We start from the raw sequence: 26,307 nt of genomic DNA, 5'->3' as shown, positions 1-26,307 counted from the left end.
ACTGGCTTATTTCATAAGTACAGTGGTTTCCAGTTATAATCCATTTTGTTGCATAAGACAGGATTTCAATTTTTTTACAGCTGAATAGTATTCCATACTATATATGTTCCACAATTTATTTATCTAATTATCAGTTGATGAACATCTGGGTTGACTCCATATGTTAGTTATTGTAAACATGGGGGTACAGATAGCTCATTCATATGCTGATTTCATTTCCCTTGGGTAAATTTTCATGAGTGGGATGGCTGGGTCATAGGGTAGATCTATTTTCAGCTTTCTGAGGTATTTCCATACTGTTTTCCACAATGGCTGCACCAGCTTACATTCCCACTAACAGTTGATTAGGGTACCTTATTCCCCATATCCTCACCTGCATTTATTGTTTGTTGATTTCTGTATGAGAGACATTCTAACTGGGGTGAGGTGAAATCTCACTGTGGTTTTGATGTACATTTCTCTGATGATGAATGATCCTGAGCAGTTTTCCATGTGTCTCTTATCCATTTGAATTTCCACTTTTTAAAAATGCCTGTTCAAGTCCTTTGCCCATTTCCTAACTGGATTGTTTGTTTTGTTATTGTTGAGTTTCTTAAGCTCTTTGTAGATTCTGGATATTAATCCTTTATCAGTTTCATAGTTCGCAAATAATTTCTCCCATTCTATTGGTTGCCTGTTCACTTTTCTGAGTGTTTCTTTTGCAGTGCAGAAGCCTCTCAGCTTAGTGTAATCCCGTTTGTCTATTTCTGCTTTTATTTCCTGGGTTTGTGCTTCTGGGGGCTTTTCCAAGAAGTCTTTGCCTTAGAAATTCTTTCTAAGCCATGGCATTGTCTCTATATACAAAGGCTATTGATCTTTGTGTGTTACTTTTATATCCATCTACTTTACCAAACTCTTTTATGAGTTCCAGTAGTTTCTGAATGGAGTCTTTTGGTTCCCCTTAATATAGAATCATATCATCTGCAAATAGGGATAGTTTGACTTCCTCCTTTCCAATTTGTATCCCTTTAATTTATTTTTCTTGCATAATGGCTCTGACTAAATTTCCAAGACTATGTTGAATAGCAATGGTGAAAGTGAGCATCCTTATCTGGTTCTGGATCTTAGAAGGAATGCTTCCAACTTTTACCCATTTAATAAGATTCTGGCTGTGGGTTTGTCATAAATTGTCTTGATTATGTTGAGGAATATTCCTTCTATACACAATTTGCTTAAAGTTTTCATCATGAAAAGATGTTGTGTTTTATCAAATGCTTTCTTTGCATATGATTAAGGTAATCATATGGTTTTTACTCTTCGATTTGTTAATGTGATGTATCACATTGATTGATGCGCAAAAGTGGAACCATCCCTGCATACCCAGGATAAATCCCACTTGGTCTGGAAGAATGACCTTTCTGATGTGTTGTTGGATTTGATTAGCTAGTATTTTTGCATCTATGTTCATCAGTGATATTGGTCTATAGTTCTCTTTGCTGTATCTTTTTCTGGTTTTGGAATTAAGGTGATACTGTCCTCCTAGAAGGAGTTTGGAAGGATTTCCTCCCTTTCAATTGTTTTGAATAGCTTGAGAAGAGTTGGAATTAGTTCTTCTTTAAAAGTCTGATAGAATTGGCCAGCGCCGCAGCTCACTAGGCTAATCCTCCTCCTTGCGGCGCCAGCATACCAGGTTCTAGTCCCAGTCGGGGCACCGGATTCTGTCCCGGTTGCCCCTCTTCCAGGCCAGCTCTCTGCTGTGGCCAGGGAGTGCAGTGGAGGATGGCCCAAGTACTTGGGCCCTGCACCCCATGGGAGACCAGGATAAGTACCTGGCTCCTGACATCGGGTCAGCGCAGTGCGCCGGCCGCAGCATGCCGGCCGCAGCAGCCATTGGAGGGTGAACCATCGGCAAAGGAAGACTTTTCTCTCTGTCTCTCTCTCTCACTGTCCACTCTGCATGTCAAAAAAAATTTTAAAAAAATGTCTGATAGAATTCAGAAATTCAATGAAACGATTGAGTCCTGCACTTTTTTTGTTGTTGTTTGTTTGGAGGGTCTTTATTACGGATTCAATCTCCTTCTTGGTTATTGGTCTATTTAGGTTTTGTATGTCTTCATGACTCAATTTTGGTAGATTGTGTGTCTAGGAATCTGTCCATTTCTTCTCAATTTTTCAATTTGTTGGGGTATAGCTGTTTGTAGTAATTCCTGGTGATTCTTTTTATTTCTGTGGTATCCATTTGTTACATCTCCTTTTTCATTTCTGATTTCATTAATTTGGGTCTTCTCTTTTTTTTTATTTTTGCTTTGGTTAATTTGGCCAATGGTATATCAATTTTGTTTCTTTTTTCAAAAAACCAGCTTTTCACTTAACTGATATTTTATAATTTTTGTTTTAATTTTCTTTATTTCTTCTCTAATTTTTAATGATTTATTTATTTATTTGAAAGGCAGAGTTACAGAGAGGCAGAGGCAGAGAGAGAGGGAGAGAGAGGTTTTCTATCCACTGGTTCACTCCCCAAATGGCCACAACAGCCAGAGCTGAGCTGCTCCAAAGCTAGGAACCTGGAGCTTCTTCTGGGTCTCCCACGTGGATACAGGGGCCAAGGACTTGGGCTGTCTTGAACTGTTTTCCCAATCACATTAGCAGGGAGCTGGAACAGAAGTGGAACAGCTGGGATCCGAACTGGCACCCATATGGGATGCAGGCACTGCAGGCCGCAGCTTCACCCACTATGCCACAGCGCCACCACCCCTTTTTTTAAATATTCATTTCTAATTTTAATTATTTCTTTTATCCTACTAATTGGGAATTTGTTTTGTTTTTCTTGGTCCCTGAGATTCATTGATAGCTCATTTGTTTGATGTCTTTCCAATTTCTTGATGTAGGTACCAATTGCTGTAAACTCCCCTTTTAATACTATTTTTGCTGTATCCCGTAAGCTTTGATATGTTATGTTGGCATCTTTATTGGTTTCTAGGAAATTTTTTATTTCTCTTTTCATTTTTTCTATGAACCACTCTTCATTCAGGAATGTGTTGCTCAACCTTCATGTGTTTCCGTATTTCCCAGAAATTCTTGAACTGTTAATTTCTAGCTTCATTCTATTGTGGCCAGAAAAGATGCATGGTATGATTTCAATGCTGTTTTAATTTACTGAGACTTGCTTTATGGCCTAGAGAAAGACTGTCCTAGAGAAAGTTCCATGCACTGATGAGAAGAATGTATATTCTACAACTGTGGGATGAAGGGTGCTACAAATATCAATTAGGTACATTTGCTCCATAGTGTGGATTAGCTTTGTAGTTTCTTTGTTGATTCTCGATGTAGTTGATTTGTCCATTGATGAAAGTAGGATATTGAATTCCCCAATACTGTTGTACTGGAGTCTATGTCTCCCTTTTAGATCCATGTTAATGGGTAAATTGTACCTACATAATCAAATGTGATCTGTATCAGTTCCTTAGTAATGAATGAATGAATTCACAACCCATTATCGAATACCACTTTTCCAGGTGGCTGGTGATATCTTCCTTACTTAGGCAAAGTAGCAGCATTACTGAGGTCTAGGTTTGATATTTTTGTATGATCCCTTTTGAGGTTCTCATCTACCCCTTACAAAATTCAATCTTCTTTGATTTCTTAAATTGTAAGACACCTTTGTTATATATAGGAGCTGTTTCTGCTAAACATGTTGTATCCCATTAACTGATAAATAAATGGCTTGAGCACCTCTCCATTCCCCTTTGTCAACTCTATAAACAAACAGCTCTTCCTAAGTACTGGTTTTTCTGGGTCTCCTCCCTCCCATCTGATGCCAATCTCTGCTGAGTTGTTATCTCTATTCCCTTATCAATAACTATTTTCCTGTACTGATATCCATAGTAGTATTATTCACAGTAGCCAAAAGGTGAACACATCCCAAATGTCCATCAGTGGATGAATGGTTGAACAAAACATGCTATGTATATACAGTTGGGATATTATTCAACCTTAAACAGGAAAGAAATTCTGATACAATTCATCACACAACAAATGTAGAGCCTGAAGATTTTATGCTAAGTGATGTAAGCTAGACATGGAAGGACAAATACTGTATAATTCCACTTATAGGAAGTACCTGAAATGGTCCGATTCATAGAGACAGAAAGTACAATAGTGGCTACCAGAACTTCAATTTGGGAAACAAAGCAAGTTCTAAAAATGGATAGTGGTGATGGTTGCACAACAGTGTGAATTTATATAATCCCACTAAATTGTTCTCTTAAAAAGGTTAAAATAAAAATTGTACAGTATCTACATTTTACCACAATAAAAAATATATCCTATCTTCACCTCTTGCCTCTCACTTTGTCTAGGAGCTTTTCCTACAAGGAAGAAAATGTTCTCTGATGTAAGCCAAACTGAAAATATCCTTCTTCAGCATCACACCACACTTCCAGCTCCCAGCCCCCAGCTGAACTCCTTGAAAAGCCTGTAGAGACATGCACTTTTATACAGGCCTGCCATTCACTCTGAGATCACGTTCACCTGACTTGGCTCACATTACGCCACTGAACCTTGCCAGGGCTTTTGAATAGCTTCATGTTGTCAAATCCAATGAAGGCTTTTCAGTCCTCACCTTTCTGGGTTTGCCAGCAGCACTGCCGGCCTGTTGACCACTGACCATGTCCTGCTTCCTGTCTCGCTCTCTCACATTCTCCATAACCACGCTCTCCTTGTACTCTTCCCATCACTCTGCCTGGGCTCTTCTGTCTATGCATTGTCTTCTATGCAAACTTAAGAGCTATGGTTCCTCAGGACTTAGGCCTGAGCCCATCAGATTTCAGATTGGATTTCCCTCAGGCATTCTAAAATAATCCTGTTCATAACTAAGCTGTGGATGCTGCTCCATTGACTCGCCACTTGCAGGTGGCTGTCTCCTTCTCTTCTCAGTGGCCACTACTGTTGTCCAAGGCACCAGCATCTTTTGCCCACATTCCTGCAGTAGTCCCCAAAGAGATTTACTGCTTTTACTTATTTTTATTGATTTTACTTATTTTACTTCAGCAGCTAAGATGGCTTTTAAAAACATCCATTGAATTGTATCACATCTGCTCAGAAAGACTTGGTTACTCCTCCAGTTCTCCTCCATCAACTGTTTATATCTATTTACCAATTTCCTCATATAGCTCCTTTGTGCCTTGGATTATTTTTTAAAAATCACCTACCATTGTTCTTGGACAAACCCTGAGCTTCCCTCAGACCTGCACTCCATAGCTTCTCTGCCCACATCCTGTGCTGTGAGTCTCTCCTCCACTGTCCTGGCTCTGGCCATCCTGTCCACCTTTCACTGCATGGAAAATATCAAACCTTTTCCTCTTTGTGCCCTCTGCATGCTCCGTTTCCCCCACTCACAAAACTTTGCATGTCTAGAAACTCTCACCCTTATATTTGCAGCTTAAATGCCATCTCTCCTCGGAGGCCTTCCCCAGTCACTTTCCTCTCATTGTCTCTCCTAAAATCCTCATAGCACTTTCTGTGTTGGGCTGGTAGCTGGTCTCTTCTATTAGAATGTAAATTCCACAAAGATGGTATAAGGTTTTGTAGCTCAACATATTATCAGCCTACATCAAGATATAATGATGATATCTGACATACAGTACAGGCTTCATAAATATGTTTAGGGAGAAATGAAGAAAAATAGAGGGAGAGACAGAGAGAGAAAGAAAAAGAAGCAGAGAAACAAAGAAGTTAGTTCTCCATGAATCTCTGAAGCTGTTTCGTATGAACTCTGCAGAAATGAACAGGGACAGGTGTTTTAAGCAAATTTATAATTCATGAACATCTAAATTTACGCAAAGGGGTATGTTGAAAGGTGATTTTTCCACTTTACAAAAAGATCCATCATATGAACCTTTAAACAGACTTCCCAGGTACATGTAAAATAAGATTTTACTGATTAAAACCATATGTTTGCACAAAATTTTCAGGAAAATATCTTCTGTAAAGCAGGGTTGACCTATAAAGAATTTCCTTAAGGCTCCTATCCCAGAATGGCCAACTCCTAAATGTCTAAGGTAATAGATAATGGGAGGCCTATAATGCAGTGAGTATTTGAAAGTTTAGAATGCAAAGCAATAGTTTTTACCATTAAGGCTTCTCATGGCTTTTCTGACCAAAAATAGCCAATGGGGAGTTGAAACTCCCTAACTTTCCTTTCTGTAGTGCAGTGAAAGTAAGAATGGCTGTGAGGGACACCTCCAGAAGGCATAAAAGTCACCAAGTGAGTGCTTTCCTCCTGACTGCCCAACCCCCAGTCCCTACTGCCACCAGGATAGTTCAGTGGTCTGTTTGCAAAGCTGGTACTCAGAACATCAACACGTGAAATGCAGTGAGCTGCCCTGGGTCTCAATTTCCTCATCTGCACAGAGACAAGTACTGCCTTCTAATTCTGTTCTTGAACCTGCCCAAAGTTTATAAAAGAGAGTAACTTATAGCCATTCTTTCTAGCTAATAAAATGAATGTTACAGCTATTTCTGCCCTTCTTATTGGAAACGTTAACAAAGGATCAAGCAATTTGAATCAAAACATTTATAATATTTGTAGAATTAATTTGACTATTATTGACAGTTCCTGCTAAAAAGAAAATGCTTTGCAGAACTTACTTAAAACTAACATTTTCCGTATTATTCAGCTATGGTGGAAACATAGTGAGTTATTCTTGAACTGCAGAACAAGTGAAATATTTTAACTGCTGGAAGGAAAAATAATGTATTGGGCGTGGTAATAAAGATCAAGGCAGACTAGGGAATGGGCTAGTTTTACCCTTCAAAAATAAGACTACTTTCATCTCAGAACATCTAAAACCTCCAAGTTTAGAAGGAAATGTATGAGACATGGAGGAAAAATAAGCCTAATGTCTGTGAGCTCTCAGTAACGTTTTTGCCTTCATCAGCCTCCTGAGGTATTATTTCTACTCTGGTCCCCCTCATTTTTAAATATGTTGCCTAAATATTATTATACTTAATGGCATTTTGAGGGGAATTACTTATCAGATGGTGTACTAAGTAGTAATGTCTCACACAGACATATTTAGAGTAATACTTTTGATATCTAAGCTCCTCTGCCTGGATGTGGGAAGCTAAAGCACATGTTTGTGGAAACATTTAGGTGTTCAGCAAGCTAAAGAGAGGAGAAGCTTTGAGTACAGATCAGAATTATATTTGAAAGTTAGCGTTCTCATATTTTTGTCTGTATTTTTTTTTCTCTTTTCCCTAGTTAGCTCTTCATTTCTTTTCTTCATTGAGAAAAGATCATTTCTTCAGTGAGGGAAAAAAAAGAATGAATTTAGAAAGGGAGACAGAAAAGAGAAAAAGAAATTTAAAAAAAAAATGAGGAATAGAGGAAGACGTGAGATGATGGAGTTACAGCTGAAAGTTCGGTTGACCAGGTCCCAAAACTAGACTGGATAGAACAAAGATCTCAGCAAGAGTAGAGGTGCATGGAGAGATGGTGATGGGAGAGCAAATTCATGGACCAGGACCTGCTCACGTCGGCGAGGGGGCTTCTGGGGAAAGCAGGATGGAATGTGTGCTCCGATAACGGCAGGGCTGTGAGTACTAGCAGTGACATCTTCCAGATGTGCTACACAGAGCTGCCCCCTAATAATCTAAGCTGTGGCTTGAAACACAATCCAGAAAGCTACAAATAAATACCTATGTTTATAGAATTCTGAAGAAGACAGAGTTGAGCTTATTTTTCTATTATTCTGTTTGCTCAGAATATAGGATTGTCTTCAAAATTTGTATGTCAGAGCCTCATGTGAGGAGATTCTAATTTCCTGTGTATTTTACGAGGAGAAAGTAGGAAGAGTAGACCAGGGCCAGCATGCAAAATTCACAAAATCACTCTAGGTTACCTAGATAGATAGATAGATAGATAGATGAAAGATAGGAAGAAAGAAAATAAATGGGAATTGAAGGAAGATGTTTAAACTAAATAAGTGTAAGTGAATGATTTTTCCCTTGATTACTAAGAAAGCATCAAGTTATTTTGTTTTTTCAGTGTGCTGCTACCAAGACCATGGAAGAGTACCTCTGCAGAAAATGTCTCTTGCATAGAATGCCTGTCACGTAGGAATAAATCCTAGAAATAATTTGATTGCAGCCTTTTCTTTTTTTTTTTTAACTTCACATGTGAAGTTTTCATTTTTCTGAAAGAGTAAAGAAACACTGCTCTTGTAGAACATAATTGGGGCCAGTGTTGTGGCCTGGTAGGTAAAGCCATGGGCCTACAAGGCCAGCAGCCCACTTGGGCACCGGTTTGAGTCCCAGCTGCTCCACTTCCAATTCAGCTCCCTGCTGATGCACCTGGGTAGGCAATGGATGATGGGCTGAGTGCTTGGATTCCTGCACTCATGTGGGAGACTTAGATGTGGCTCCTGGCTCCTGGTTTCAGGATCTGGCCTAACCTGGTCCCTTGTGAGCATTTGGGGAGTGAATCAACTGATGGAAGATTCTCTCTCTCTCTGTGTAAAATAACTAAAATAAGTCTTTAAAAAATCATAATCATCACTGTCCCTCTTTAACTACGGACCTATAGGTCAGGCACCCGAGAGTGCTCAGAGCACACTAGCCCTGAGCTGACTTGGGGAGCCCAGGCTTGTTAGAGGGTGAGTGCGGCCTGAAAGCAAAACTACAGTGGAGGAAGCAAGCAGTTTCTACCCCAGCCCTGTGCTGTGCCTGCTGGGAGGTCTTGGTCAAGGCTCAGATCTTCTCAGAGCTCCTGATTCTTCCTGGGTAAAATGACAGTAATGACTCAGGTGTTTGGTAGCTCCCCTGGCTGTATTATCAAGATATAATGCCATGAATTTAACCTTAAAATGTTCACACTGGAGTTCTGGGGGCATGGTGAGGAACTAGGCCAGTTTTTTTTTTTTTAATTTAATGAACATAAATTTCCAAAGTACAGCTTATGGATTACAATAGCTCCCCCCCCCCATAACTTCCCTCCCACCCACAACACTACCCTCTCCCACTCCCTTTCCCCTTCCATTCACATCAAGATTAATTCTCAATTATCTTTATATACAGAAGATCAATTTAGCATATATTAAGTAAAGATTTCAACAGTTTGCACCCACACAGAAACACAAAGTGTAAAATACTATTTGAGTACTAGTTATAGCATTAATTTAACACCTAAGAGTAACTGTGTATTAATTACAGAGTTCAACCAATAGTTTTAAGTAGAAAATAAAAAATACTAAAAGGGTAAAGTATTAAGTTCTTTTTTTTCTTTTTCTTTTTTTGTTTGTTATATAGTTATTTTTTATTTAATAAATGTGAATTTAGAAAGTGCAACTTTTGTATTGTTGTGGCTTCCCCCCCCAACCTCCCTCCCTCCCGCGGCCCTCCCCTCTCCCACTCCCTCTCCCATCCTGCCCTTCATCGAGTTTCATTTTCAATTACCTTCATATACCGAAGATCAACTTAGTATATACTAAGCAAGGATTTCAACAGGATGCACTCACACAACTGCACAAGGTATAGGGTATTGTTCAACTAGTAGTGTTGTTTTTAAGTTTCATAGTAGAACACATTAAGGACAGAAATCCTACATGGGGAGCATGTACCCAATGACTCCCGCTGTTGATTTAACAATTGGCACTCTTATTTATGACGTCAGCAATCACCCGAGACTCTTGCTATGAGCTGTCTAGGCTATGGAAGCCCCTTGAGTTCACCGACTCTGAACTTGTTTAGTCAAGGCCGTATCACAGTGGAGGTTCCTTCCTCCCTTCAGAGAAAGGTGCCTCTCTCCTTGATGGCCTGTTCCTTCTGCTGGGGTCTTGTTCACCAGGATCTTTCATTTAGATTGTTTTTTGCCACCATGTCATGGCTTTCCATGCCTGTGAGACTCTCATGGACCTTTTAGCCAGATCCAAATGTCCCAAGGGTTGATTCTGAGGCAGGAGTGCTGCCATTCTATGAGTCTGCTGTGAGTCCTGTTTCCCCCACAGGATCATTCTCTCCCTTTTAATTCTGTCCTGCATTAGTTGCTTACACTGGTCTTATTTGTGAAATCTCATCGACACATACCCTATCTTTTTGATCAGTTGTGTATTTATACTTATCACTTTACCAAGTGCGTTGGCATTGGTACCTGCCTCTTTGGTAAGATTGAGTTGAAATCCCCTGGCACATTTCTAGTTCCACCATTGGAGGTAAGTCCGAGTGAGTATGTGCCAACCTATATATCTCCTCCCTCTCTTATTCCCACTCCTATGTTTAACAGAGATCACTTTTCTGTTCATTTTAAACGCCTAAGAATGATTGTGCATTGATTACAGAGTTCAACCAGTGGTCTTATGTAGAACAAACAGCAACAACAACAACAACAACAACAAAAATACTAAAAGGAATAAAATAGTAAGTTGTTCCTCAACAGTCTAGACAAGGGCTGATCATGTCATTGTCTCTCATAGTGTCCATTTCACTTCAATGGGTATCATTTTAGATGCTCGTTTAGTTGCCATCGATCAGGGAGAACATATGATATTTGTCCCTTTTGGACTGTAGGCCAGTTTTTAGTTATATGTTAAAGGTTGTTTTTCACTCTCTGTTGAATTAATAGATCAGAATTATTAGTCTTATGACATTATGCTTGATACACAATCATATCTGATTGAAAAGAAAGAAGGAAATAAAAAGGAGAATTCAGTAACAGGTTTTTTTTTTTTTTTTTTTGCTTCCATTATCTTTGCTTCCTGTTAATGCGAAATGACCTTGGTTACTTAGAATGAAGAATTACAGTTTAATGAGTTCATAAAAACCTTAAGTTTACTATTGTTAACAACCGTCTCCTCCTTCATGTGTCACTAGGTTTGGGAAAAAGAAGGACGATAAGGGTGGGAAGGCTGCACAGAAAGGACCCCTGAAGCTCGGAGGCCTGAAAGAGGAGGAGCTGGAGAAGATGAAAGAGGAGCAGGAACGGTGAGCAGAGCCTGGGCCCCTTGCTGGATGTGCACTGCGGTCTGTGTTTAATTTGCTTATTGCAGTCATCAACTGGAGAAATCTTCTTTTCATTTTAAGAAGCAGAGAGGCTGACTGATACGGTAGGAAAGCGATCTGATAAATAAGGAAATGGTCTTTCTGGGGAATTTATATTATATTTTGAGAAGAAATTGGCTTTCTGTTTTTATTATATCAGTACTTATAATTCTATAATATGCCACTCCAAATTTTCATTGTTGATGCATAGTTCCCTTATGATTGAAATGATTAGCTTTTTTAAAAATCAAAGTGTTACTCTGTTACTGGTATTTAGAACTCTCAAATTCCCATACTGCATTCCTAGTTTTTCTCAAGTTTTCCATGATTTCTTAATTATTCTGCCATATCCATTTGGGTGCTATAATCTGAGAAGTACATGTCCTTCTTTTTTTTTCAAAAAAAAAATAAAGACATTGTCTTTTATTAGGCTATCAGCAAGCTCAAAAGTAGGTTGCTCATCTTTTAAAGGGCCATCTTCCTTTACTGAAACAGTGGCAGTTTGCAGCGGCTGAATTCTGTTTGAGGAGCTTAATGTCCCATTTGGACAAGAGGTCCTTGGCATATCTTTGATGTTAACTCTGGCACTTATCCCAAGAGGATGTGTAAATGTCTGATTTTTGAATCATGTAATTGAATATTCATATTTCTCCTGAAAATTTCTTTGCTTTCACAAGTAAGTAAAACTTGGAGAAAGACTGAGATTGTGACAAAACTAACAAAAACTTAAGCACTCGGTCATACATGAAGTCACCCTGATCCAACTTTTCATGTGCCTATTAGTGACATTGGTTCTGTGGCTTTCATAGAGTCAGTTCTTGTATTTATTTTACTCCTCCAGCATGTATACCAAGAAAATTGTATCTATTCATTGTGTTTTCTAGCCCGCAGCAGAGTATCTGCTGTTAACCTTTGACCCCTATCTTTTAGTCTGTTCCCCATAGATAGCAAAGGGGGATAGCTATTTAGTCCTTTCTCATTTTGAGAGGTTGATAAGCTCAGCTCCAGGGTCACTAGAGCAGTTAAAAGGAAATCAAGTGTTGTACATTGTTGTCAACTATTCACCTGACAGAGCTACCCCAAAGATGAGATGGTCTTCATCATGGCCCAAGATTCAGTAATCCTGTAATGTTTAATGTAACTCACACAAGATTTTAATGCATATACTGGCAAAGACATCTTTGTGGTGAGCCTACATCATAGATCTCTGTTGCTCCCCGGACTTCACTTACTGATGGCTCTGTGTCCCAGGCCTCATCTTCAAGAAACTGAGTCATTTGCTGGAGTGCAGAGTTGACATTATTTTGTAGCTCAGTATTTGCTTGCTATGGGGGAAAATTCCTCTTACTAGCTGAAAACTGTGTGCCAGCTAGAAAATTGATAACCCATAAAATAAGGTAGGTTGTCTTTAAGCAAGAGTTCATTTCCTTTTGGGTTTTGCCTTTAGGAAGCAGGTGCCTAGGGGAGTTTTGTTCTTAAAAGCAGGGCTGTAAATCCACCTCAGCTGGCTAAATAGGCTTCAGGTCCAATTTTCTTAAATTATGTCTGGTAAAAATATTGAAAGAACTAGACTATTAGCCTCCACTTAGGCTACTTCCCACATATGAACACATAAAACACATCTGATATGGGTTTCCTAGAGACAACATTGGCTCATTCATATGCTAGGGGAAGAAGTTGAAGGAGTTGATTTTATGGTTGGATGAGATAGAATTAATGACTAAGGGCATTTCAACAGCTCAGGGGCTGAGGGGCATGGAGGGTGGAGACTGAGTATTTGGCATTGCTCCCAATCCTGGGGTCCCATTCCTTGGCTCTCCATCATCCACAGGAAACCAGTTCACAACTCTCAAAGAACTCAGCAAGTGTATCACTCGTCATGGAGATGTGACATTGGAAAAAAAAGCAAATTGAAAGAGGAAATATATGTGTGCTTGAAAATGTTTGCAGAAAATGGAATTAATATTTTTTAGGGGCAAATGATTTTGAAATCTGCACTACTATGTGGAAGCTATTGTCCTTTTTCTAATACATTTGTACTTTGTTTCCTTTAACATGATTCAAGCCATCTGATTGTTTCCTTTTCTCATGCTAGCTGTCATGGGTATAATAGTAATTTTTCACAAGCATATCCTCTTTTCAAAATATTTAAAGCACTTAAACTATATACTGTGCAGTGCTGGAGTGAGCTTGTATAAGCTTCTTGTCAAACTTCTAAGCATTTTGTGAGCTGGTTGTTAAACCATCAGTGGTTGAAATTGGCCATGATGGGAAAATTTGCATCATAGAAATTGGCAAATGTGATAAAGTGGTTTTTTTTTTCCAAAAGAGCCAACACAGCACTGCAAGTCTGAAGTCTAGACCAACTATGTACAGTGCATAAATAGGGTGATATTATCCAAAGAGGCAGAAAAAATATTATCAAGGCATATGGCTTCTTATAGTAGCACTTCTCAATGTGTAGTCTGTGGACCAGCTGAGTCAGAATGAATCACTAGAGGTGCTGCTAAAGATGAAGATGCCTGAGCCCTACACAAGACTTGTAGAATCAGAATCTTGGGACTTGGGGGCCCTAGAAACTGCATCTAAAAGGTAAGCCCAAGGCGGTTCTTTGGCATTCTGAAGGCTGAGAACCACTGACTTGAAAGAACAGTGTTTGGCTAGAATGTCACTAAACTAGTCTTACTTTCTGAAAAATGATGCACAGATCTTTTCCTCAGCAGAGCTGAGTGATCCACACCACAACACCGGCATACGTCCTCCTGTGGCCAGCCTGCCTTCCTGCCACGCTCTTAATAAACAGATGAGCAGCCTCACTGTGCTCACTCTCCAAAGAGCACAGAGGTCACTTTCCCCTGGAACCTGCTCCTAACGAGCACATTCACAAAGGAATAGGAAGTTCATTGAGAAAATTTCAGAAATATAGAAACTATAAAGACTTAAAATCATATATAATTCCAGTATATCCCCATAACCACTATTAACATTTTCATGATTTTCTTTCTACTTACATATTTTTTTTGAAAACTTGGTATCCATACTATGTATAGCATCTTGCTTTTTTTCCTGGCATTATATTGTGAATATTTCCCAACTCATGAATGCTTCTAAAATACATAATTTTGATTACTGTTCAATATTCTGTGGCCTTCCATAGTCAATTAGAATGTTTACATTTTTCACTGTTCCAAATTATACCTTGATGAGCATCTAGGTAGAAAAGTCCCTATAAATTGCTTCTTTGAAAAAAAAAAAAAAAACATTTTCAGAGACAGACAAACAGAGCTGTGACCCACTGGTTCAATCCCCAAATGCCCACGATGACTAGGGCTGGGCTAAGGCCAATGCCAGGAGGTAGAAACTCAATCCTGGTACATACTTGAATCATCACCACTGCTTCCCAAGGTCTGCACTGGTGGGAAGCTGAAGTCAGGAGACAGAGCTGGGAACTGAACTCAAGCACTCTGATATGGGCTATGAGCATCTCAACCACTAGGCCAAATGAATGCACAAAGATTGTTTCTTACATCATAAAGCTGCTATTGATGTTTCACTTTTCTTATAACTGTTTTGCTCTAGATTAATCTAGCTTCAACTCTAATTATTTTAAAGATTTTATTTATTTTAAAGGCGGAGTCAGAGAGAGAGCGCGTTGTCGCTCCCCCTCTTCGTGGAGGAACGACACAGGACCCTGCGCTGTTCTCTCGTCGGCTCGGCCCTCCCCGGGTTTGCTGCTGGTTCTTCCCGGGTTGGCTACTATCCCTTCCACCTCCGTGGAAGGGCAGTTCCCCCTGGCCGCATTCCCCACTTCCGCAGGGGAGCGGCACACCGCCGGCCGGCTTTCTCGGGGGCTGCACGGGTTCCCTTAGATGTTCCCCATAGATGTTCCTGGTGCATGCCGTCTCTCTCCTCCTTTATAGTCCTCCTCCGCCAATCCTAACTCGGCTGCCCACACGCCGAGTACGCTGCTCTCCTCCAATCAGGAGCAAGTCCTACAATTTATTAGTTGAACTGGAGGCAGCTGTGCGGAAGCTGTTTACTTCTCTCCCAGCGCCATATTGTGGGAGAGCAGATGCATAGAATAAGTCTTAATTCGAGTAACTTAGTCTAGTCCGGATTGCTCCCCACAGATCCCCCTTTCTTTTTATTTTTGGCGTTGATACGCGCCTGTCTTCGGTGTCCCGCGGCACACACTCTGCTCTACTTGCTAGAGTTGCCACAGGCTCTTACAAGTCCTATCAATCAGGAAAACCGAATCCGGGTCCTCTCTTCGCCATGTTGTGAGGAGGTTTTTAGGCGCTGATGCGTGCCTGTGTTCGGTGCCCTGCAGCGCATGCTCTGCTCTGCCTGCAGGGGACTTACAAGACCTATCAGGCAAACCGAATCCAAGCCTTCTCATTGCCTTATTGTGGGGGAGACTTATTAGTGTTGGTTCGTGCCTATCTTCGGTGACCTGCAGCTCATACTCTGGTCGAGCTGCTTGCTGGCGCTTACCACCTTAATCAGGCAGACCGAATCCAAGCCTTCTAATTGCGGTATTGTGGGGAAGCCTTACTGATGTTAATTCGTGCCTGTCTTCGGTGACCTGCGGCGCATAAGCTGCTAGCCGCCCAGGTGCTCATCGCCTCACTAATCGGGCAGACCGAATCCAAGCCTTCTAATTGCCATGTTGAGGGGAGGCCTTTCTATTTCTCTATTTCTCTATCTCCGGGCATTCCTATTTCTCCCATTTTACTTCTATCTTCCAGCATTCCTATTTTTCTCATCTTACTTCTAAACTTCTGTTTCTCTTATCCCCGCAGCTTCCCGGCGCCTCGCCCCGCCGGCGGGTTCCCGGCTCTGCGCGCACGCTCCGCGGTCTCCACGCACTTCGCGCCTGCACCACGGCCTCGCGCCAGCGTTCCCTATCTATTCACGCCCCATGCTCTCTCTGCACGCGGCGGCTTCCGCGAGTAACACAGCGTAGCTTACGTGTCCGCCACTAGCATTCAATCTAAGTTCCCCGGGCTAGCCTGGCGAATTCAACCCAGCGTACGTCTCCGCCCCACGGTTTGGCTTCCCGTCCTTTGCTCCCCGGGCTAATCAGACGGATCCCAACCAGGCTCACGTTTCAGCTTCTGGTTTCAACTTTTCGCCCCCTATTCCCGGGCTAACTTGAGAACCCCAAAGTGGCTTTCGTGTCCGCCTTGGCCTGCCCCCCACGGCTTCAATTTCCCTAACATTTTTCTCTACCCGGTATGTTTCCCTAAGTTTTCTTCCAACAATATTCCTCCCTCATTTCTCCTGGCTTCTCCCCACAGTCCGTATCCGAGTCTGTTTGTTCTAGCTTTCACTTTCGCTTTCAACCTTAAAGATTCCTCCCAGCTTCCCCCCGTAGTCCGTATCCGAGTCTATGCCTAGGCTTTCAATAGCTTCTTCCGGCTCCTTTTTCGTCCGGCTTTTCCCTAGGCTGTTTCGAGTCTATGCCTAGGCTTTCAATAGCTTCTTCCGGCTCCTTTTTCGTCCGGCTTTTCCCTAGGCTGTTTGCTAGTTTCTCTCTCCGATATTTTCCCTAGTTCTTCCCGTTTCTTCCCTCCTAAGTTTCATATCCGTCCTAAGTTTCCTATCCGAGTCACGGCACCACTATGTCGCTCCCCCTCTTCATGGAGGAACGACACTAAGTCCTGCCTAGGCTTCATATCCGAGTCACGGCACCATTATGTCGCTCCCCCTCTTCGTGGAGGAGCAACACAGGACCCTGCGCTGTTCTTTCGTCTGCTCGGCCCTCCCCGGGTTTGCTGCTGGTTCTTCCCGGGTTGGCTACTATCCCTTCCACCTCCGTGGAAGGGCAGTTCCCCCTGGCCGCATTCCCCACTTCCGCAGGGGAGCGGCACACCGCTGGCCGGCTTTCTCGGGGGCTGCACGGGTTCCCTTAGATGTTCCCCATAGATGTTCCTGGTGCATGCCGTCTCTCTCCTCCTTTATAGTCCTCCTCCGCCAATCCTAACTCGGCTGCCCACACGCCGAGTACGCTGCTCTCCTCCAATCAGGAGCAAGTCCTACAATTTATTAGTTGAACTGGAGGCAGCTGTGCGGAAGCTGTTTACTTCTCTCCCAGCGCCATATTGTGGGAGAGCAGATGCATAGAATAAGTCTTAATTCGAGTAACTTAGTCTAGTCCGGATTGCTCCCCACAGCGCGTGTGCGAGAGAGTTATCTTTCATCCACTGGTTCACTCCCCAAATGTCTGCAAAGGCCAGGATATGCCAGGCTGAAACTAAGAGCCATGAATTCCATCGAGGTCTCCCATATAGGTAGCAAGTGCCCAAGCACTCAAGCCATCTTCCACTACTTTCCCAGGAGCATTATCAGGGGGCTGGATCAGTATTGAAGTGGCCAGAACTTGAACCAGGGCACATTTGGGATGCTGGCATTGCATGTTGGCAGTAAGCCACTCACTGTTACACAATGCTAGTCCCTCAACTGTAACTTTTAGGGTTATCTCTCCCCATTTGCCCCATTATTTTTCTTCTAATTTTAATATCTCTTTTAGTTTCTGTACATCTAATTCCTGATGTGGAACTCTTTTGGTGCTGCATATGATTATTTTATTTATAGCTGGGCTCATAAAAATGTCAAAGATTGGGGCCAGCACCATGGCACAGTAGGTTAATCCTCCTCCTGTGGTGCCAGCATCCCATATGGGCACCGGTTTGAGTCCCAGGTGCTCCTCTTCCAATCCAGCTCTATGCTGTGGCCTGGGAAAGCAGTAGAAGATGGCCCAAGTGCTTGGGCCCCTGCACCCACACGGGAGACCAGGAAGAAGCACCTGACTCCTGGCTTCGGATCGGCGCAGCTCCAGCCATTTGGGGAGTGAACCAGCGGATGGAAGACCTTTCTCCCTGTCTCTCCCTCTCATTGTCTATTACTCTACTGTCTGTAACTCTGCCTTTCAAATAAATAAATAAAATCTTTTTAAAAAATTGTCAAAGAGCCATGAAGGATCTGTTGAGTTACTAGATTAGAGTGGAGGACAGAGTCTAGAACACAGGTTCTCATTGAGAGCAAAACAGTCTTCCCACCCAAGGGAGATTTAGCTATGTCTGAAGACATTTTTGATTGTCTTCTAACTGTAGATGGATAGGAGAGGGAAGAAATTACTAATGCCTTGTACAGGGTTGAGTCCATGGATGTGGCTGAACATATGATACCCAAAACAGCTTCTCTCCCTCAACATTGAATTATCCAATCCCCAAATCTTATTCTGAGCTCCAGACTTCACAGAGAGTAAGAGAACTCTCTGGGACATCAGAATTGCATTGTCTCATGATATCCTGTCCATAATGCAGAGAAATATAGAATACTGCAGATTATATAACCGTAGAAAGATTATTAGCATTTGAGAAATTGTATCCAAAGATTACTGATGCATGTTCCACCACTATAAGCTTTCAGGCATTATCTTTTTCTGGAAAGTTGATTTTTTTAACCCAGGCCTGCTGAACATTGGCATTAGTGACGACGACCTGTTGATTGGATTGTAGATGCCAGGAAACTGCAGGGGTTGATGATATTTCTGACAACAGAATCATGTGGAACAATGGACTGAGTCAAACGTGAAGAGAGTTAATAGGAATAAATGTAAAGCTTGCATTTAGATCCAAAAATGAACTGAATAAACACAGGATGTGGAAGGTTTGACTTAATACCAAATATATGAAAATTTTCCTGATGGTTTCAGTTGAGGTTTAGTTTAACATGAGTCAGCGTGAGGATGTGCTTGCCAAAAACTTAATCTGGTCCTAGGCAGGCTCTGTTACTGAAAATTCATGTCGAAGATGAAGGAAAAACCAATAATTTCAGTTTTACATTGCTCAGATCACACCTGGAATATACTATGCCTCCCTCTCACACAGAAAATGAGGATACTAAATCTGTATCATGAAGAATGTTGAAGGACCTGGGGGGGAAATGAAGAAAGCTATAGCTTACAGATTCAAGATACCTGATCTCACATGCCTGAAGAACTGTCAGGAACTGGGGTTAGATTTATCTTATGGTATCTATTTTATTCTATCCTACTTTATCAGTCTACCTGTTTGCTTATGCTTCCATTGGTTTATTTATTTTCTTGAAGATGCTAATGGTGCATTACTTTAAGAGATGTAGCCTTCAGCAAAACAGAAGGGAAAACATCCTAAAAATTAGAATGCTTTATGAAGCAGTGAGTTTGTTGACAAAAGAAATGTCTAGTAAGAAGCCAATGACTACGCTAAGAAAGAATTCTTTCATCAGGTAAATATTGAGCAAGCTCAGAGTTTCACAAACTTCAGTCACTTATATATTACTCTCATTGTTTTAAGTATATTTGTGCATATAGAAGTAAATAAAATACATAAATACACAATCATGTAAGTTCATAGATGTAATTAAGTACATTAAGCTGCATACCATCTAAAATCTTCCTGTATAGCATTCATGCTACATTTGTCCTTCAATGATCTCTAGATTTCATCCTAGATAATAGAATCTGAGAAATAGCTAAATATCTAAGTGTGGAAGCATTTAGTTTAGATTTTCTAGAGCAATCTTTCTAGAACCTGCAGTGGCATGGGTTCATGGTAGCAAGTGGACAATTCTTTTCTCAGTATATAATCCTACGTTACATACTCAAGATTGTGTAATGGGATTTTCTTGATCTCATATTTGATTTCCTAAGTTTACGTTGTATCTCCTCCTGATGCAAACGAAGAAGAAGCCCATTACAAGCTCATAATTTTCTTTTTGCTTCAATAAGATTGACCATAATAAAATTTGAGTTCCAAAGGCCTAGAATTCCACTGATAGAAGGAGGAACCAATATTATTTTCAAAGATGATTTCTCCTACAATCTTTTGTCAGGCTAAATTAAATTAGCATTTTCCACAATTCAGATTATGTAAATTAGAATCATGAGCTGACAGCAAGAAATTGTCTTAACATGCCATTGATTTTTTTAAATTCTAAGACCTAACTTAAATTTGTAACCTGTGAAGTATGAAATTAACCAGATTCATGTACCTATAAAGTATCTAAGTAAGTACTTTTATAGCTAATATCCTTTCAAAAGTCAGGTGGAGGTTGGTTAAAGAAAAAGGTTTCCTTGCCCAAGTTTATTTAGGATTATTCTTTTCTTAAGTTTATTTATTTATTTTAAGATTTTTATTTATTTACTTGAAAGGTAGAGTTACAGAGAGGCAGAGGCGGAGAGAGGTCTTCTATCTGCTGCTTCACTCCCTAGATGGCTGCAACAACCAGAGTTGTGATGATCCTAAGCCAGGAGCCAGGAGCTTCTTCCTGGTGTCCCTTTGGGTGCAGGGGCACAAGGATTTGAACCATCTTCTATTGCTTTCCCTGGCCATGGTAGAGAGCTGGATCAGAACTGGAGCATCCGGGACTCAAACCGGTGCCCATATGAGATGCCGGTGCTCCAGCTGGGGCTTTAACCCACTGTGCCACAGTCCTGGCCACATCTTAAGTTTAATTATATATTTGAAAGGAAAGGCAGAGGATAGGGGAGAGAGAAAAAGAATGAGAGAGAGAGATGGACCGAGGTCTTCTATCCCCTAGGCCAGGTCAAAGCCAGGAGCCTGGAACACCATCTGGGTCTCCCAAATGGATGACAGGGACCCAAGTCCTTCAGCCAACATTTGTTGCCTCCCAGGGTGCGTTAGCAGGAAGTTGGATCCAAAGTGAAGGTGGGACTCAATCCCAGGTACTCTAATGTGGTATGCAAGCATCCTAAGTGGCAACTGAACCTGGTGCACCACAACAGTTGTAACCTACTAGGATTATTTTACCAGGAAAAATATCTCCATTAACACCGAAGATTGGCTTCCTTTAGGGTTCCGTAATACTGATCTAGAAATAAAATTTTACTAAATGAAATTTTGCAGTAACAATGAAGAAGAATTAGCATGAATTATGTACTCCAAGATCTTCTTTAACTCTTATGCCACATGAGAGTTTATTTTGCAGGAAACTCACTTATATTAATTAGATAATGCATTTGGGCCGGTGCTGTGGCTCAACATATTAAGTAGATACCTGCATCCCATATGAACACCAATTCAAGTCCCACCTGCTCCACTGCGAATCCGCCTCCCCACTCGGGAAGCCAGCCTGGCCATTGCAGTCATTTAGGGAGTGAACCAGCAGATGGAAGATTCTCTCTCTCTCTCTCTCACTCTCTCCCCCTCCCTCCCTCCCTCCCTCCCTCCCTCCCTCCCTCTCCCTCTCCCTATCCCCTCCCCCTCCCCCCCTTTTTACCTCTAACTCTGCCTTTCAACTAACTAAATAAATCTTTAAAAAAAAAAAAACATTTATTTTGTAGATCTTATTAGAATCTTAGCAGGATAAATGAGGAGATGAGGCAGGGGAAAGAGCCAATGTCTTTTCAGCTTTGAGGAGTATGAAAACATATGGGTCTTGTTTTCAACAACTGGCCTGAACAGAATGCCTGAGAGTGAAGCTAAGATTTAGGAAAGTTAATCGGTTTCAGCGTCTGAATTCAAGGTTCTTAGTTTTCTTTCCTCTCGGGAAGCCTTCCAAGAACTGCAGAAGCTTCTCCCTTGCCTTATCAGCTGAGCTGCTTGTGGCCCGTTCCCTGAGTTTAAATCAATACATGTGTTTTTGATATTTGGCAAACCAAGATTTAATTATGCAGCTGCAAGTTCCCCACATAAACGAAATGCATCTTCGAGATATAAAAACATTCAGAGACCATTTATAGTTTGAGAATTCAAGTGGGTGAAAATCTATTCCCAACCTCTCAGCGTTTTATTTAATTATAGAGGATTTTTATGTTACTGGAAATTGAAATGAGAACCAGAATAAGGCTAGAGTTGATCCAACATTTGTTCATATTGAAAAATGAAGATACTTATTGTCATCTAAGGAAAAATAAAAGGATTGCATTCTGAATTAATATTTTAGTTGTAACCTATATAATATTACACTCCTAAGTACACAGAGCAGCAAATGAATTGATAGGATTTGTCATTATTGTCTTCTAAAAAGGATACATATTTTATTAAAGAAACCAGAAGGTTGATTTCTTTAATTTTCCAAGTGACTTTTGATAATTAATTATTTACTGAACTTAAACTTTGGCACCATTTAAACTGTTGAAAACACCCTTGTTTTGGCATGATTGCATGCAAATGATTAATTCAGCATGGTTTTACTCGTCACCAAATATCCTTGTCTTTTGCAGTAGAATTTACTAGGTCTTGTGGCTTGGGCAAAATAAAATGTTGGAATGATTCCCAGTTTTAATAGTCCCAATTTATTATTACCACTGAACCCTGATCAGATCATGAACTGGATTAGATCCCAGTTTTTCAAAATGCCCCAATTTATGGCTCCCTTAGAATCCTGATAAAAATGTGTATTTGAATAAGGCTTTGGTTAGCTGAAAAAAAAAAAAAACCCAGTTAATTACTTTTAGATTCTTATTAGATCATCACTGCATGAAAGTTATGAAAAATATTACTAGACGATGTTTCTCAGGACAAGGTCATGTTCTCATTTTTTACGGACAGAAGGAAGCTATCATATTTCTGTTTTTCATAGTGCTAATCATTTCAGTGAATGAAACGAGATTTGCTGTATTTTACTGATTACTATTGATTCTCACAGATAGCCACTTTTTCCAGAATGAAGATTAAAACTGAGAGAGGGAGAGAGGGAGAATGGAAGAGAGGGAAAAGGGGAAAGAGAGAAAGAGAGCACACACAAAAATAATGAATGGCTAGATGACCATGCATCCTCACCACCCTGACCCCATTCACACAATGGCCTCATCCAGGGACCATATTTCAAGAATTACCTCTAATTTAGGGGAGCAAAGGAGAGAGACACAGGGAGATGCAAGTGGCTTTGATATCTGTACAATTATTTAATCTTTGTGACACCTATCTTCTCAGAAATGCTTGTGGTCATCAACAAAACTTGGCACATTACTGTATTTCTATAGACAAGAGATGGAAACACCTCCATCCTATTGCCATGCCAGCATTTTTTATGAGCCAAAATCCTTTTATGGAGCTAGAATCAATGTTAGAAGTGCTGTATTAGCAACTGCTTGTCAGCTGAGTGGGATTAATACATAAAATGAATCACTTGACTGGCATGCTTTCCAACAGTCGTTTAGACAAACTTCTATTAAGTATGCCAGCTCCTTAAAAATTATTTTAAAAGAATACTCTTCTATTCATATACCCTGGAGTGACATATTACATTACTATATGCAACTATACTGCTGTTGAAACACATTCTGAAAGGGAATTTTACTAAACTACCTGGAATGTTTCCACAGAAATATTTAGAATAGCTGATGTGATACAAATTTGGAAAAAAATTCTGGATTCTGTTGGTCCAGGATATTTAGTATTAATATATCAAATAAGCAAATATACATTCAACAAACTTTGGTGATTCACTGGGTTTTATGCCAATCAGGGATACAGAGAAATTGATTTGATTGAGATTATGTATATCAGTGGCAGAATGGGAGAAGGACATTTTCTGTGAAAGCTTTGGTGGGGAGGTGCTGTAACTAAGTAGAAAGCCATTTGGTGACTAGAATTTAGGAATCGGAATTATCATTTTACCATTTTATGGCTTTGAATAAACTTGTTTTGAGTATATACTTTGTAATCACTATTTTATGACTATAAGATGAAATGATTATAATATTTAAAGGCCTTCATTGTATACATTTTGTTTAGGTAAAATGCTTTCTAATTGCTGAATTCTTTAGAAGAAAAATTTGAACAAATAAAATTTAAGTGATTCCAGAATATTTAATGTGGACTTGCATAGAAGTGGAAAATAAAATGTGCTAGTAGTGAATTTTAATAGAGGTGCTCTGCAAAATGTAGACATCAAACTTTTGTAAATCAGATAATATTTTTCTAGAATTTTCTCTCATCTACTTTGATTTTTTACATGCATGTTATGTTGTATCCTGCTTTGGAAAGTTCCCATGACAACACATCCACTCTGTGAGCCAAGATTAGTTCACATAGGTCAACAAACTCTACATTGAAAGAATGATCAGCCCATTGTCTTCTGGAATCTACTTTTCTCCCCTGTGGCATCCTTTATACAGAAATTCTAACTAGTCCTGTGACTTAGACCAAATTTTGGGTGTGCTTTCTCTGCCTTTCCAGGAGAGTCTTTTTAATCTAGTATTAAATCCACTTGGGGTAGCTGGTCCCCAGTGCACATTTGACTATGCCTGAGGGCATTTTTAACTGTCACAGTGTGAGGAAGCCTAGTAGAGTCCAGTAGGCAGAGGACAGGGATGCCTCTCAGCATTTCCACCAATGAGCAATCCCCTGGCCCAAAATGCAGTTTTGTCAAGGTTGGAGCCCTATTTTCATATAGATAGAAATATTCTGAAGGTAGGGAAGAGGTATGTAATGGAATCCAAGGATGTATATTTTTTTTTTTTTTTTTTTTTTTTTGACAGGCAGAGTGGACAGTGAGATAGAGAGACAGAGAGAAAGGTCTTCCTTTGCCGTTGGTTCACCCTCCAATGGCCGCCGCGGCCGGCGCGCTGCGGCCGGCGCACCGCGCTGATCCGATGGCAGGAGCCAGGAGCCAGGTGCTTTTCCTGGTCTCCCATGGGGTGCAGGGCCCAAGCACCTGGGCCATCCTCCACTGCACTCCCTGGCCACAGCAGAGGGCTGGCCTGGAAGAGGGGCAACCGGGACAGAATCCGGCGCCCCGACCGGGACTAGAACCCGGTGTGCCGGCGCCGCTAGGCGGAGGATTAGCCTACTGAGCCGCGGCGCCGGCCCAAGGATGTATATTTTAAAACCATTTCTCAGGTAATTGATATTTACAGCCATGTCTGGGACCAGTTAACCCAGGTGGTGTCCGAGGAGAGACATGTGGCCAAGGAGGAATCTTACAGGCTCAGGAGTGGTTCAGACTTGAGTTCAAGACCTCACTCTACTAGACGCATTGTTAAGCTACCTACCTACCTAAATCAAGCCTCTGCATTCCTGTCTGCTAAATGAGAAATGTGCCTTTCAGATTGTTGTGACGATTAGAAGAGGTATTTATTAAGCAAGGCCCGGGTTCACTCTAGGTGCTCAGTGTTATTAAGTCCCCATGTAACTCAGTAGCCTTTGGGTGCCTGGACTGCTCTGAGACACACAATCTGGGAAAGTTGCTCTGTTGGATCCTCTTGGGCTGAAGAAGGCCAACTTGCGTGAAGACTTTGCCTAGCACGGAGTCATGCCAGATACTTCCATTCAAGAAATGTCTCATTTGTTACTGATCACCAGTTAGAAGTTGCTCCTTATGTACAGTAAGCCCGGCATGGGAACACAGCAATGTGGCAAGGGAGTGCTGGCTGAAGCCAATGCATGGCCATCATGGGAACAAATTCAAGGAGAAGACACAGAAATAGCATGAATAATGGCCAGCCTCTCCAAGTCTGTGGGTTGTGTGACTGCAGAACACATTTGTGTTCATCAAATTCATAGTCATTAAATTCACAAAATCCTCATATTTGCATTTTTGTTATATGCATTGTGACTGTCTGACTTTGGTCTGCTAATATTTTGAATCCAGTCTTTGGTAGAAGTGGAATAAAATTATCCCTTTCTTACCATTCCATTCTACTCCTCCTACATGTGTTTGCTCTGGAGTTAAACAACTTTGTAACTTTCCAGTGCTTCTGAAGGGATTTCAGGTTGATATCTAAAGAAACTTGACCCTTTACCCAAGCTCAAACTTCTGCCTCTTTCTGCTTTCTGTCTTTTCTAATTACTATTATTATTTCAGTATGAAAGGCTACAGGAATTGAAGTGTGGGCTTTGGCACCAACGTCTGTTTCTCTAAGAGATCACTTAGAAAGCACTGCCCCTCTTTAAAGCAATTGTAATAACAATTTTGTTTAGAGACAGCTATAAGTATTCACATTCCTAGAGGGACTTAACAAATATATAATATTTTGTGAAGTCATAATTTATTGCAGCAGATATACTAAATGGAGCAAGTTGGAGATGAGTAGATCAATGATAATAACTTTGATCAGTCATTTCTTAAAACTCTCAGTGACTCTTGCCTATCATATTTAATCCTGACTCCTTGGCCTGATGTATCTGACTGTAACCTAAGTTTCTAATTAGAATTTCTACTCTTGGCCAATATGACCTCTATGCTCAGCCAGGCTGGAATGTTTATGCTTTTTGAGATTTCCACAACACTTTCTAATCCCTGTGCCATCCCCAAAATTATGTGCCCTGTCTGGAATTC

The 26,307-nt window shown here is 40.9% G+C and overlaps 1 protein-coding gene across 8 annotated transcripts in view; it reads left to right on the top strand.

Annotated features, from left to right (window-relative positions):
* The window catches only part of PARD3B (par-3 family cell polarity regulator beta), a 1,151,792-nt gene that overhangs the window by 894,867 nt on the left and 230,618 nt on the right, over positions 1-26,307 (top strand). For all 8 annotated transcript variants that reach the window (XM_051849249.2, XM_070070340.1, XM_051849247.2 and 5 more), the window contains one exon: positions 10,846-10,956. In XM_051849249.2, coding sequence (XP_051705209.2) covers positions 10,846-10,956 — 111 coding nt within the window. The remainder of the gene's footprint in view (positions 1-10,845; positions 10,957-26,307) is intronic.

The sequence above is a fragment of the Oryctolagus cuniculus genome, chromosome 3 (genome assembly GCF_964237555.1).
Source record: "Oryctolagus cuniculus chromosome 3, mOryCun1.1, whole genome shotgun sequence".
In the NCBI taxonomy this organism is placed as follows: domain Eukaryota; kingdom Metazoa; phylum Chordata; class Mammalia; order Lagomorpha; family Leporidae; genus Oryctolagus; species Oryctolagus cuniculus.
This window is presented reverse-complemented; position numbering and strand designations above follow the sequence as displayed.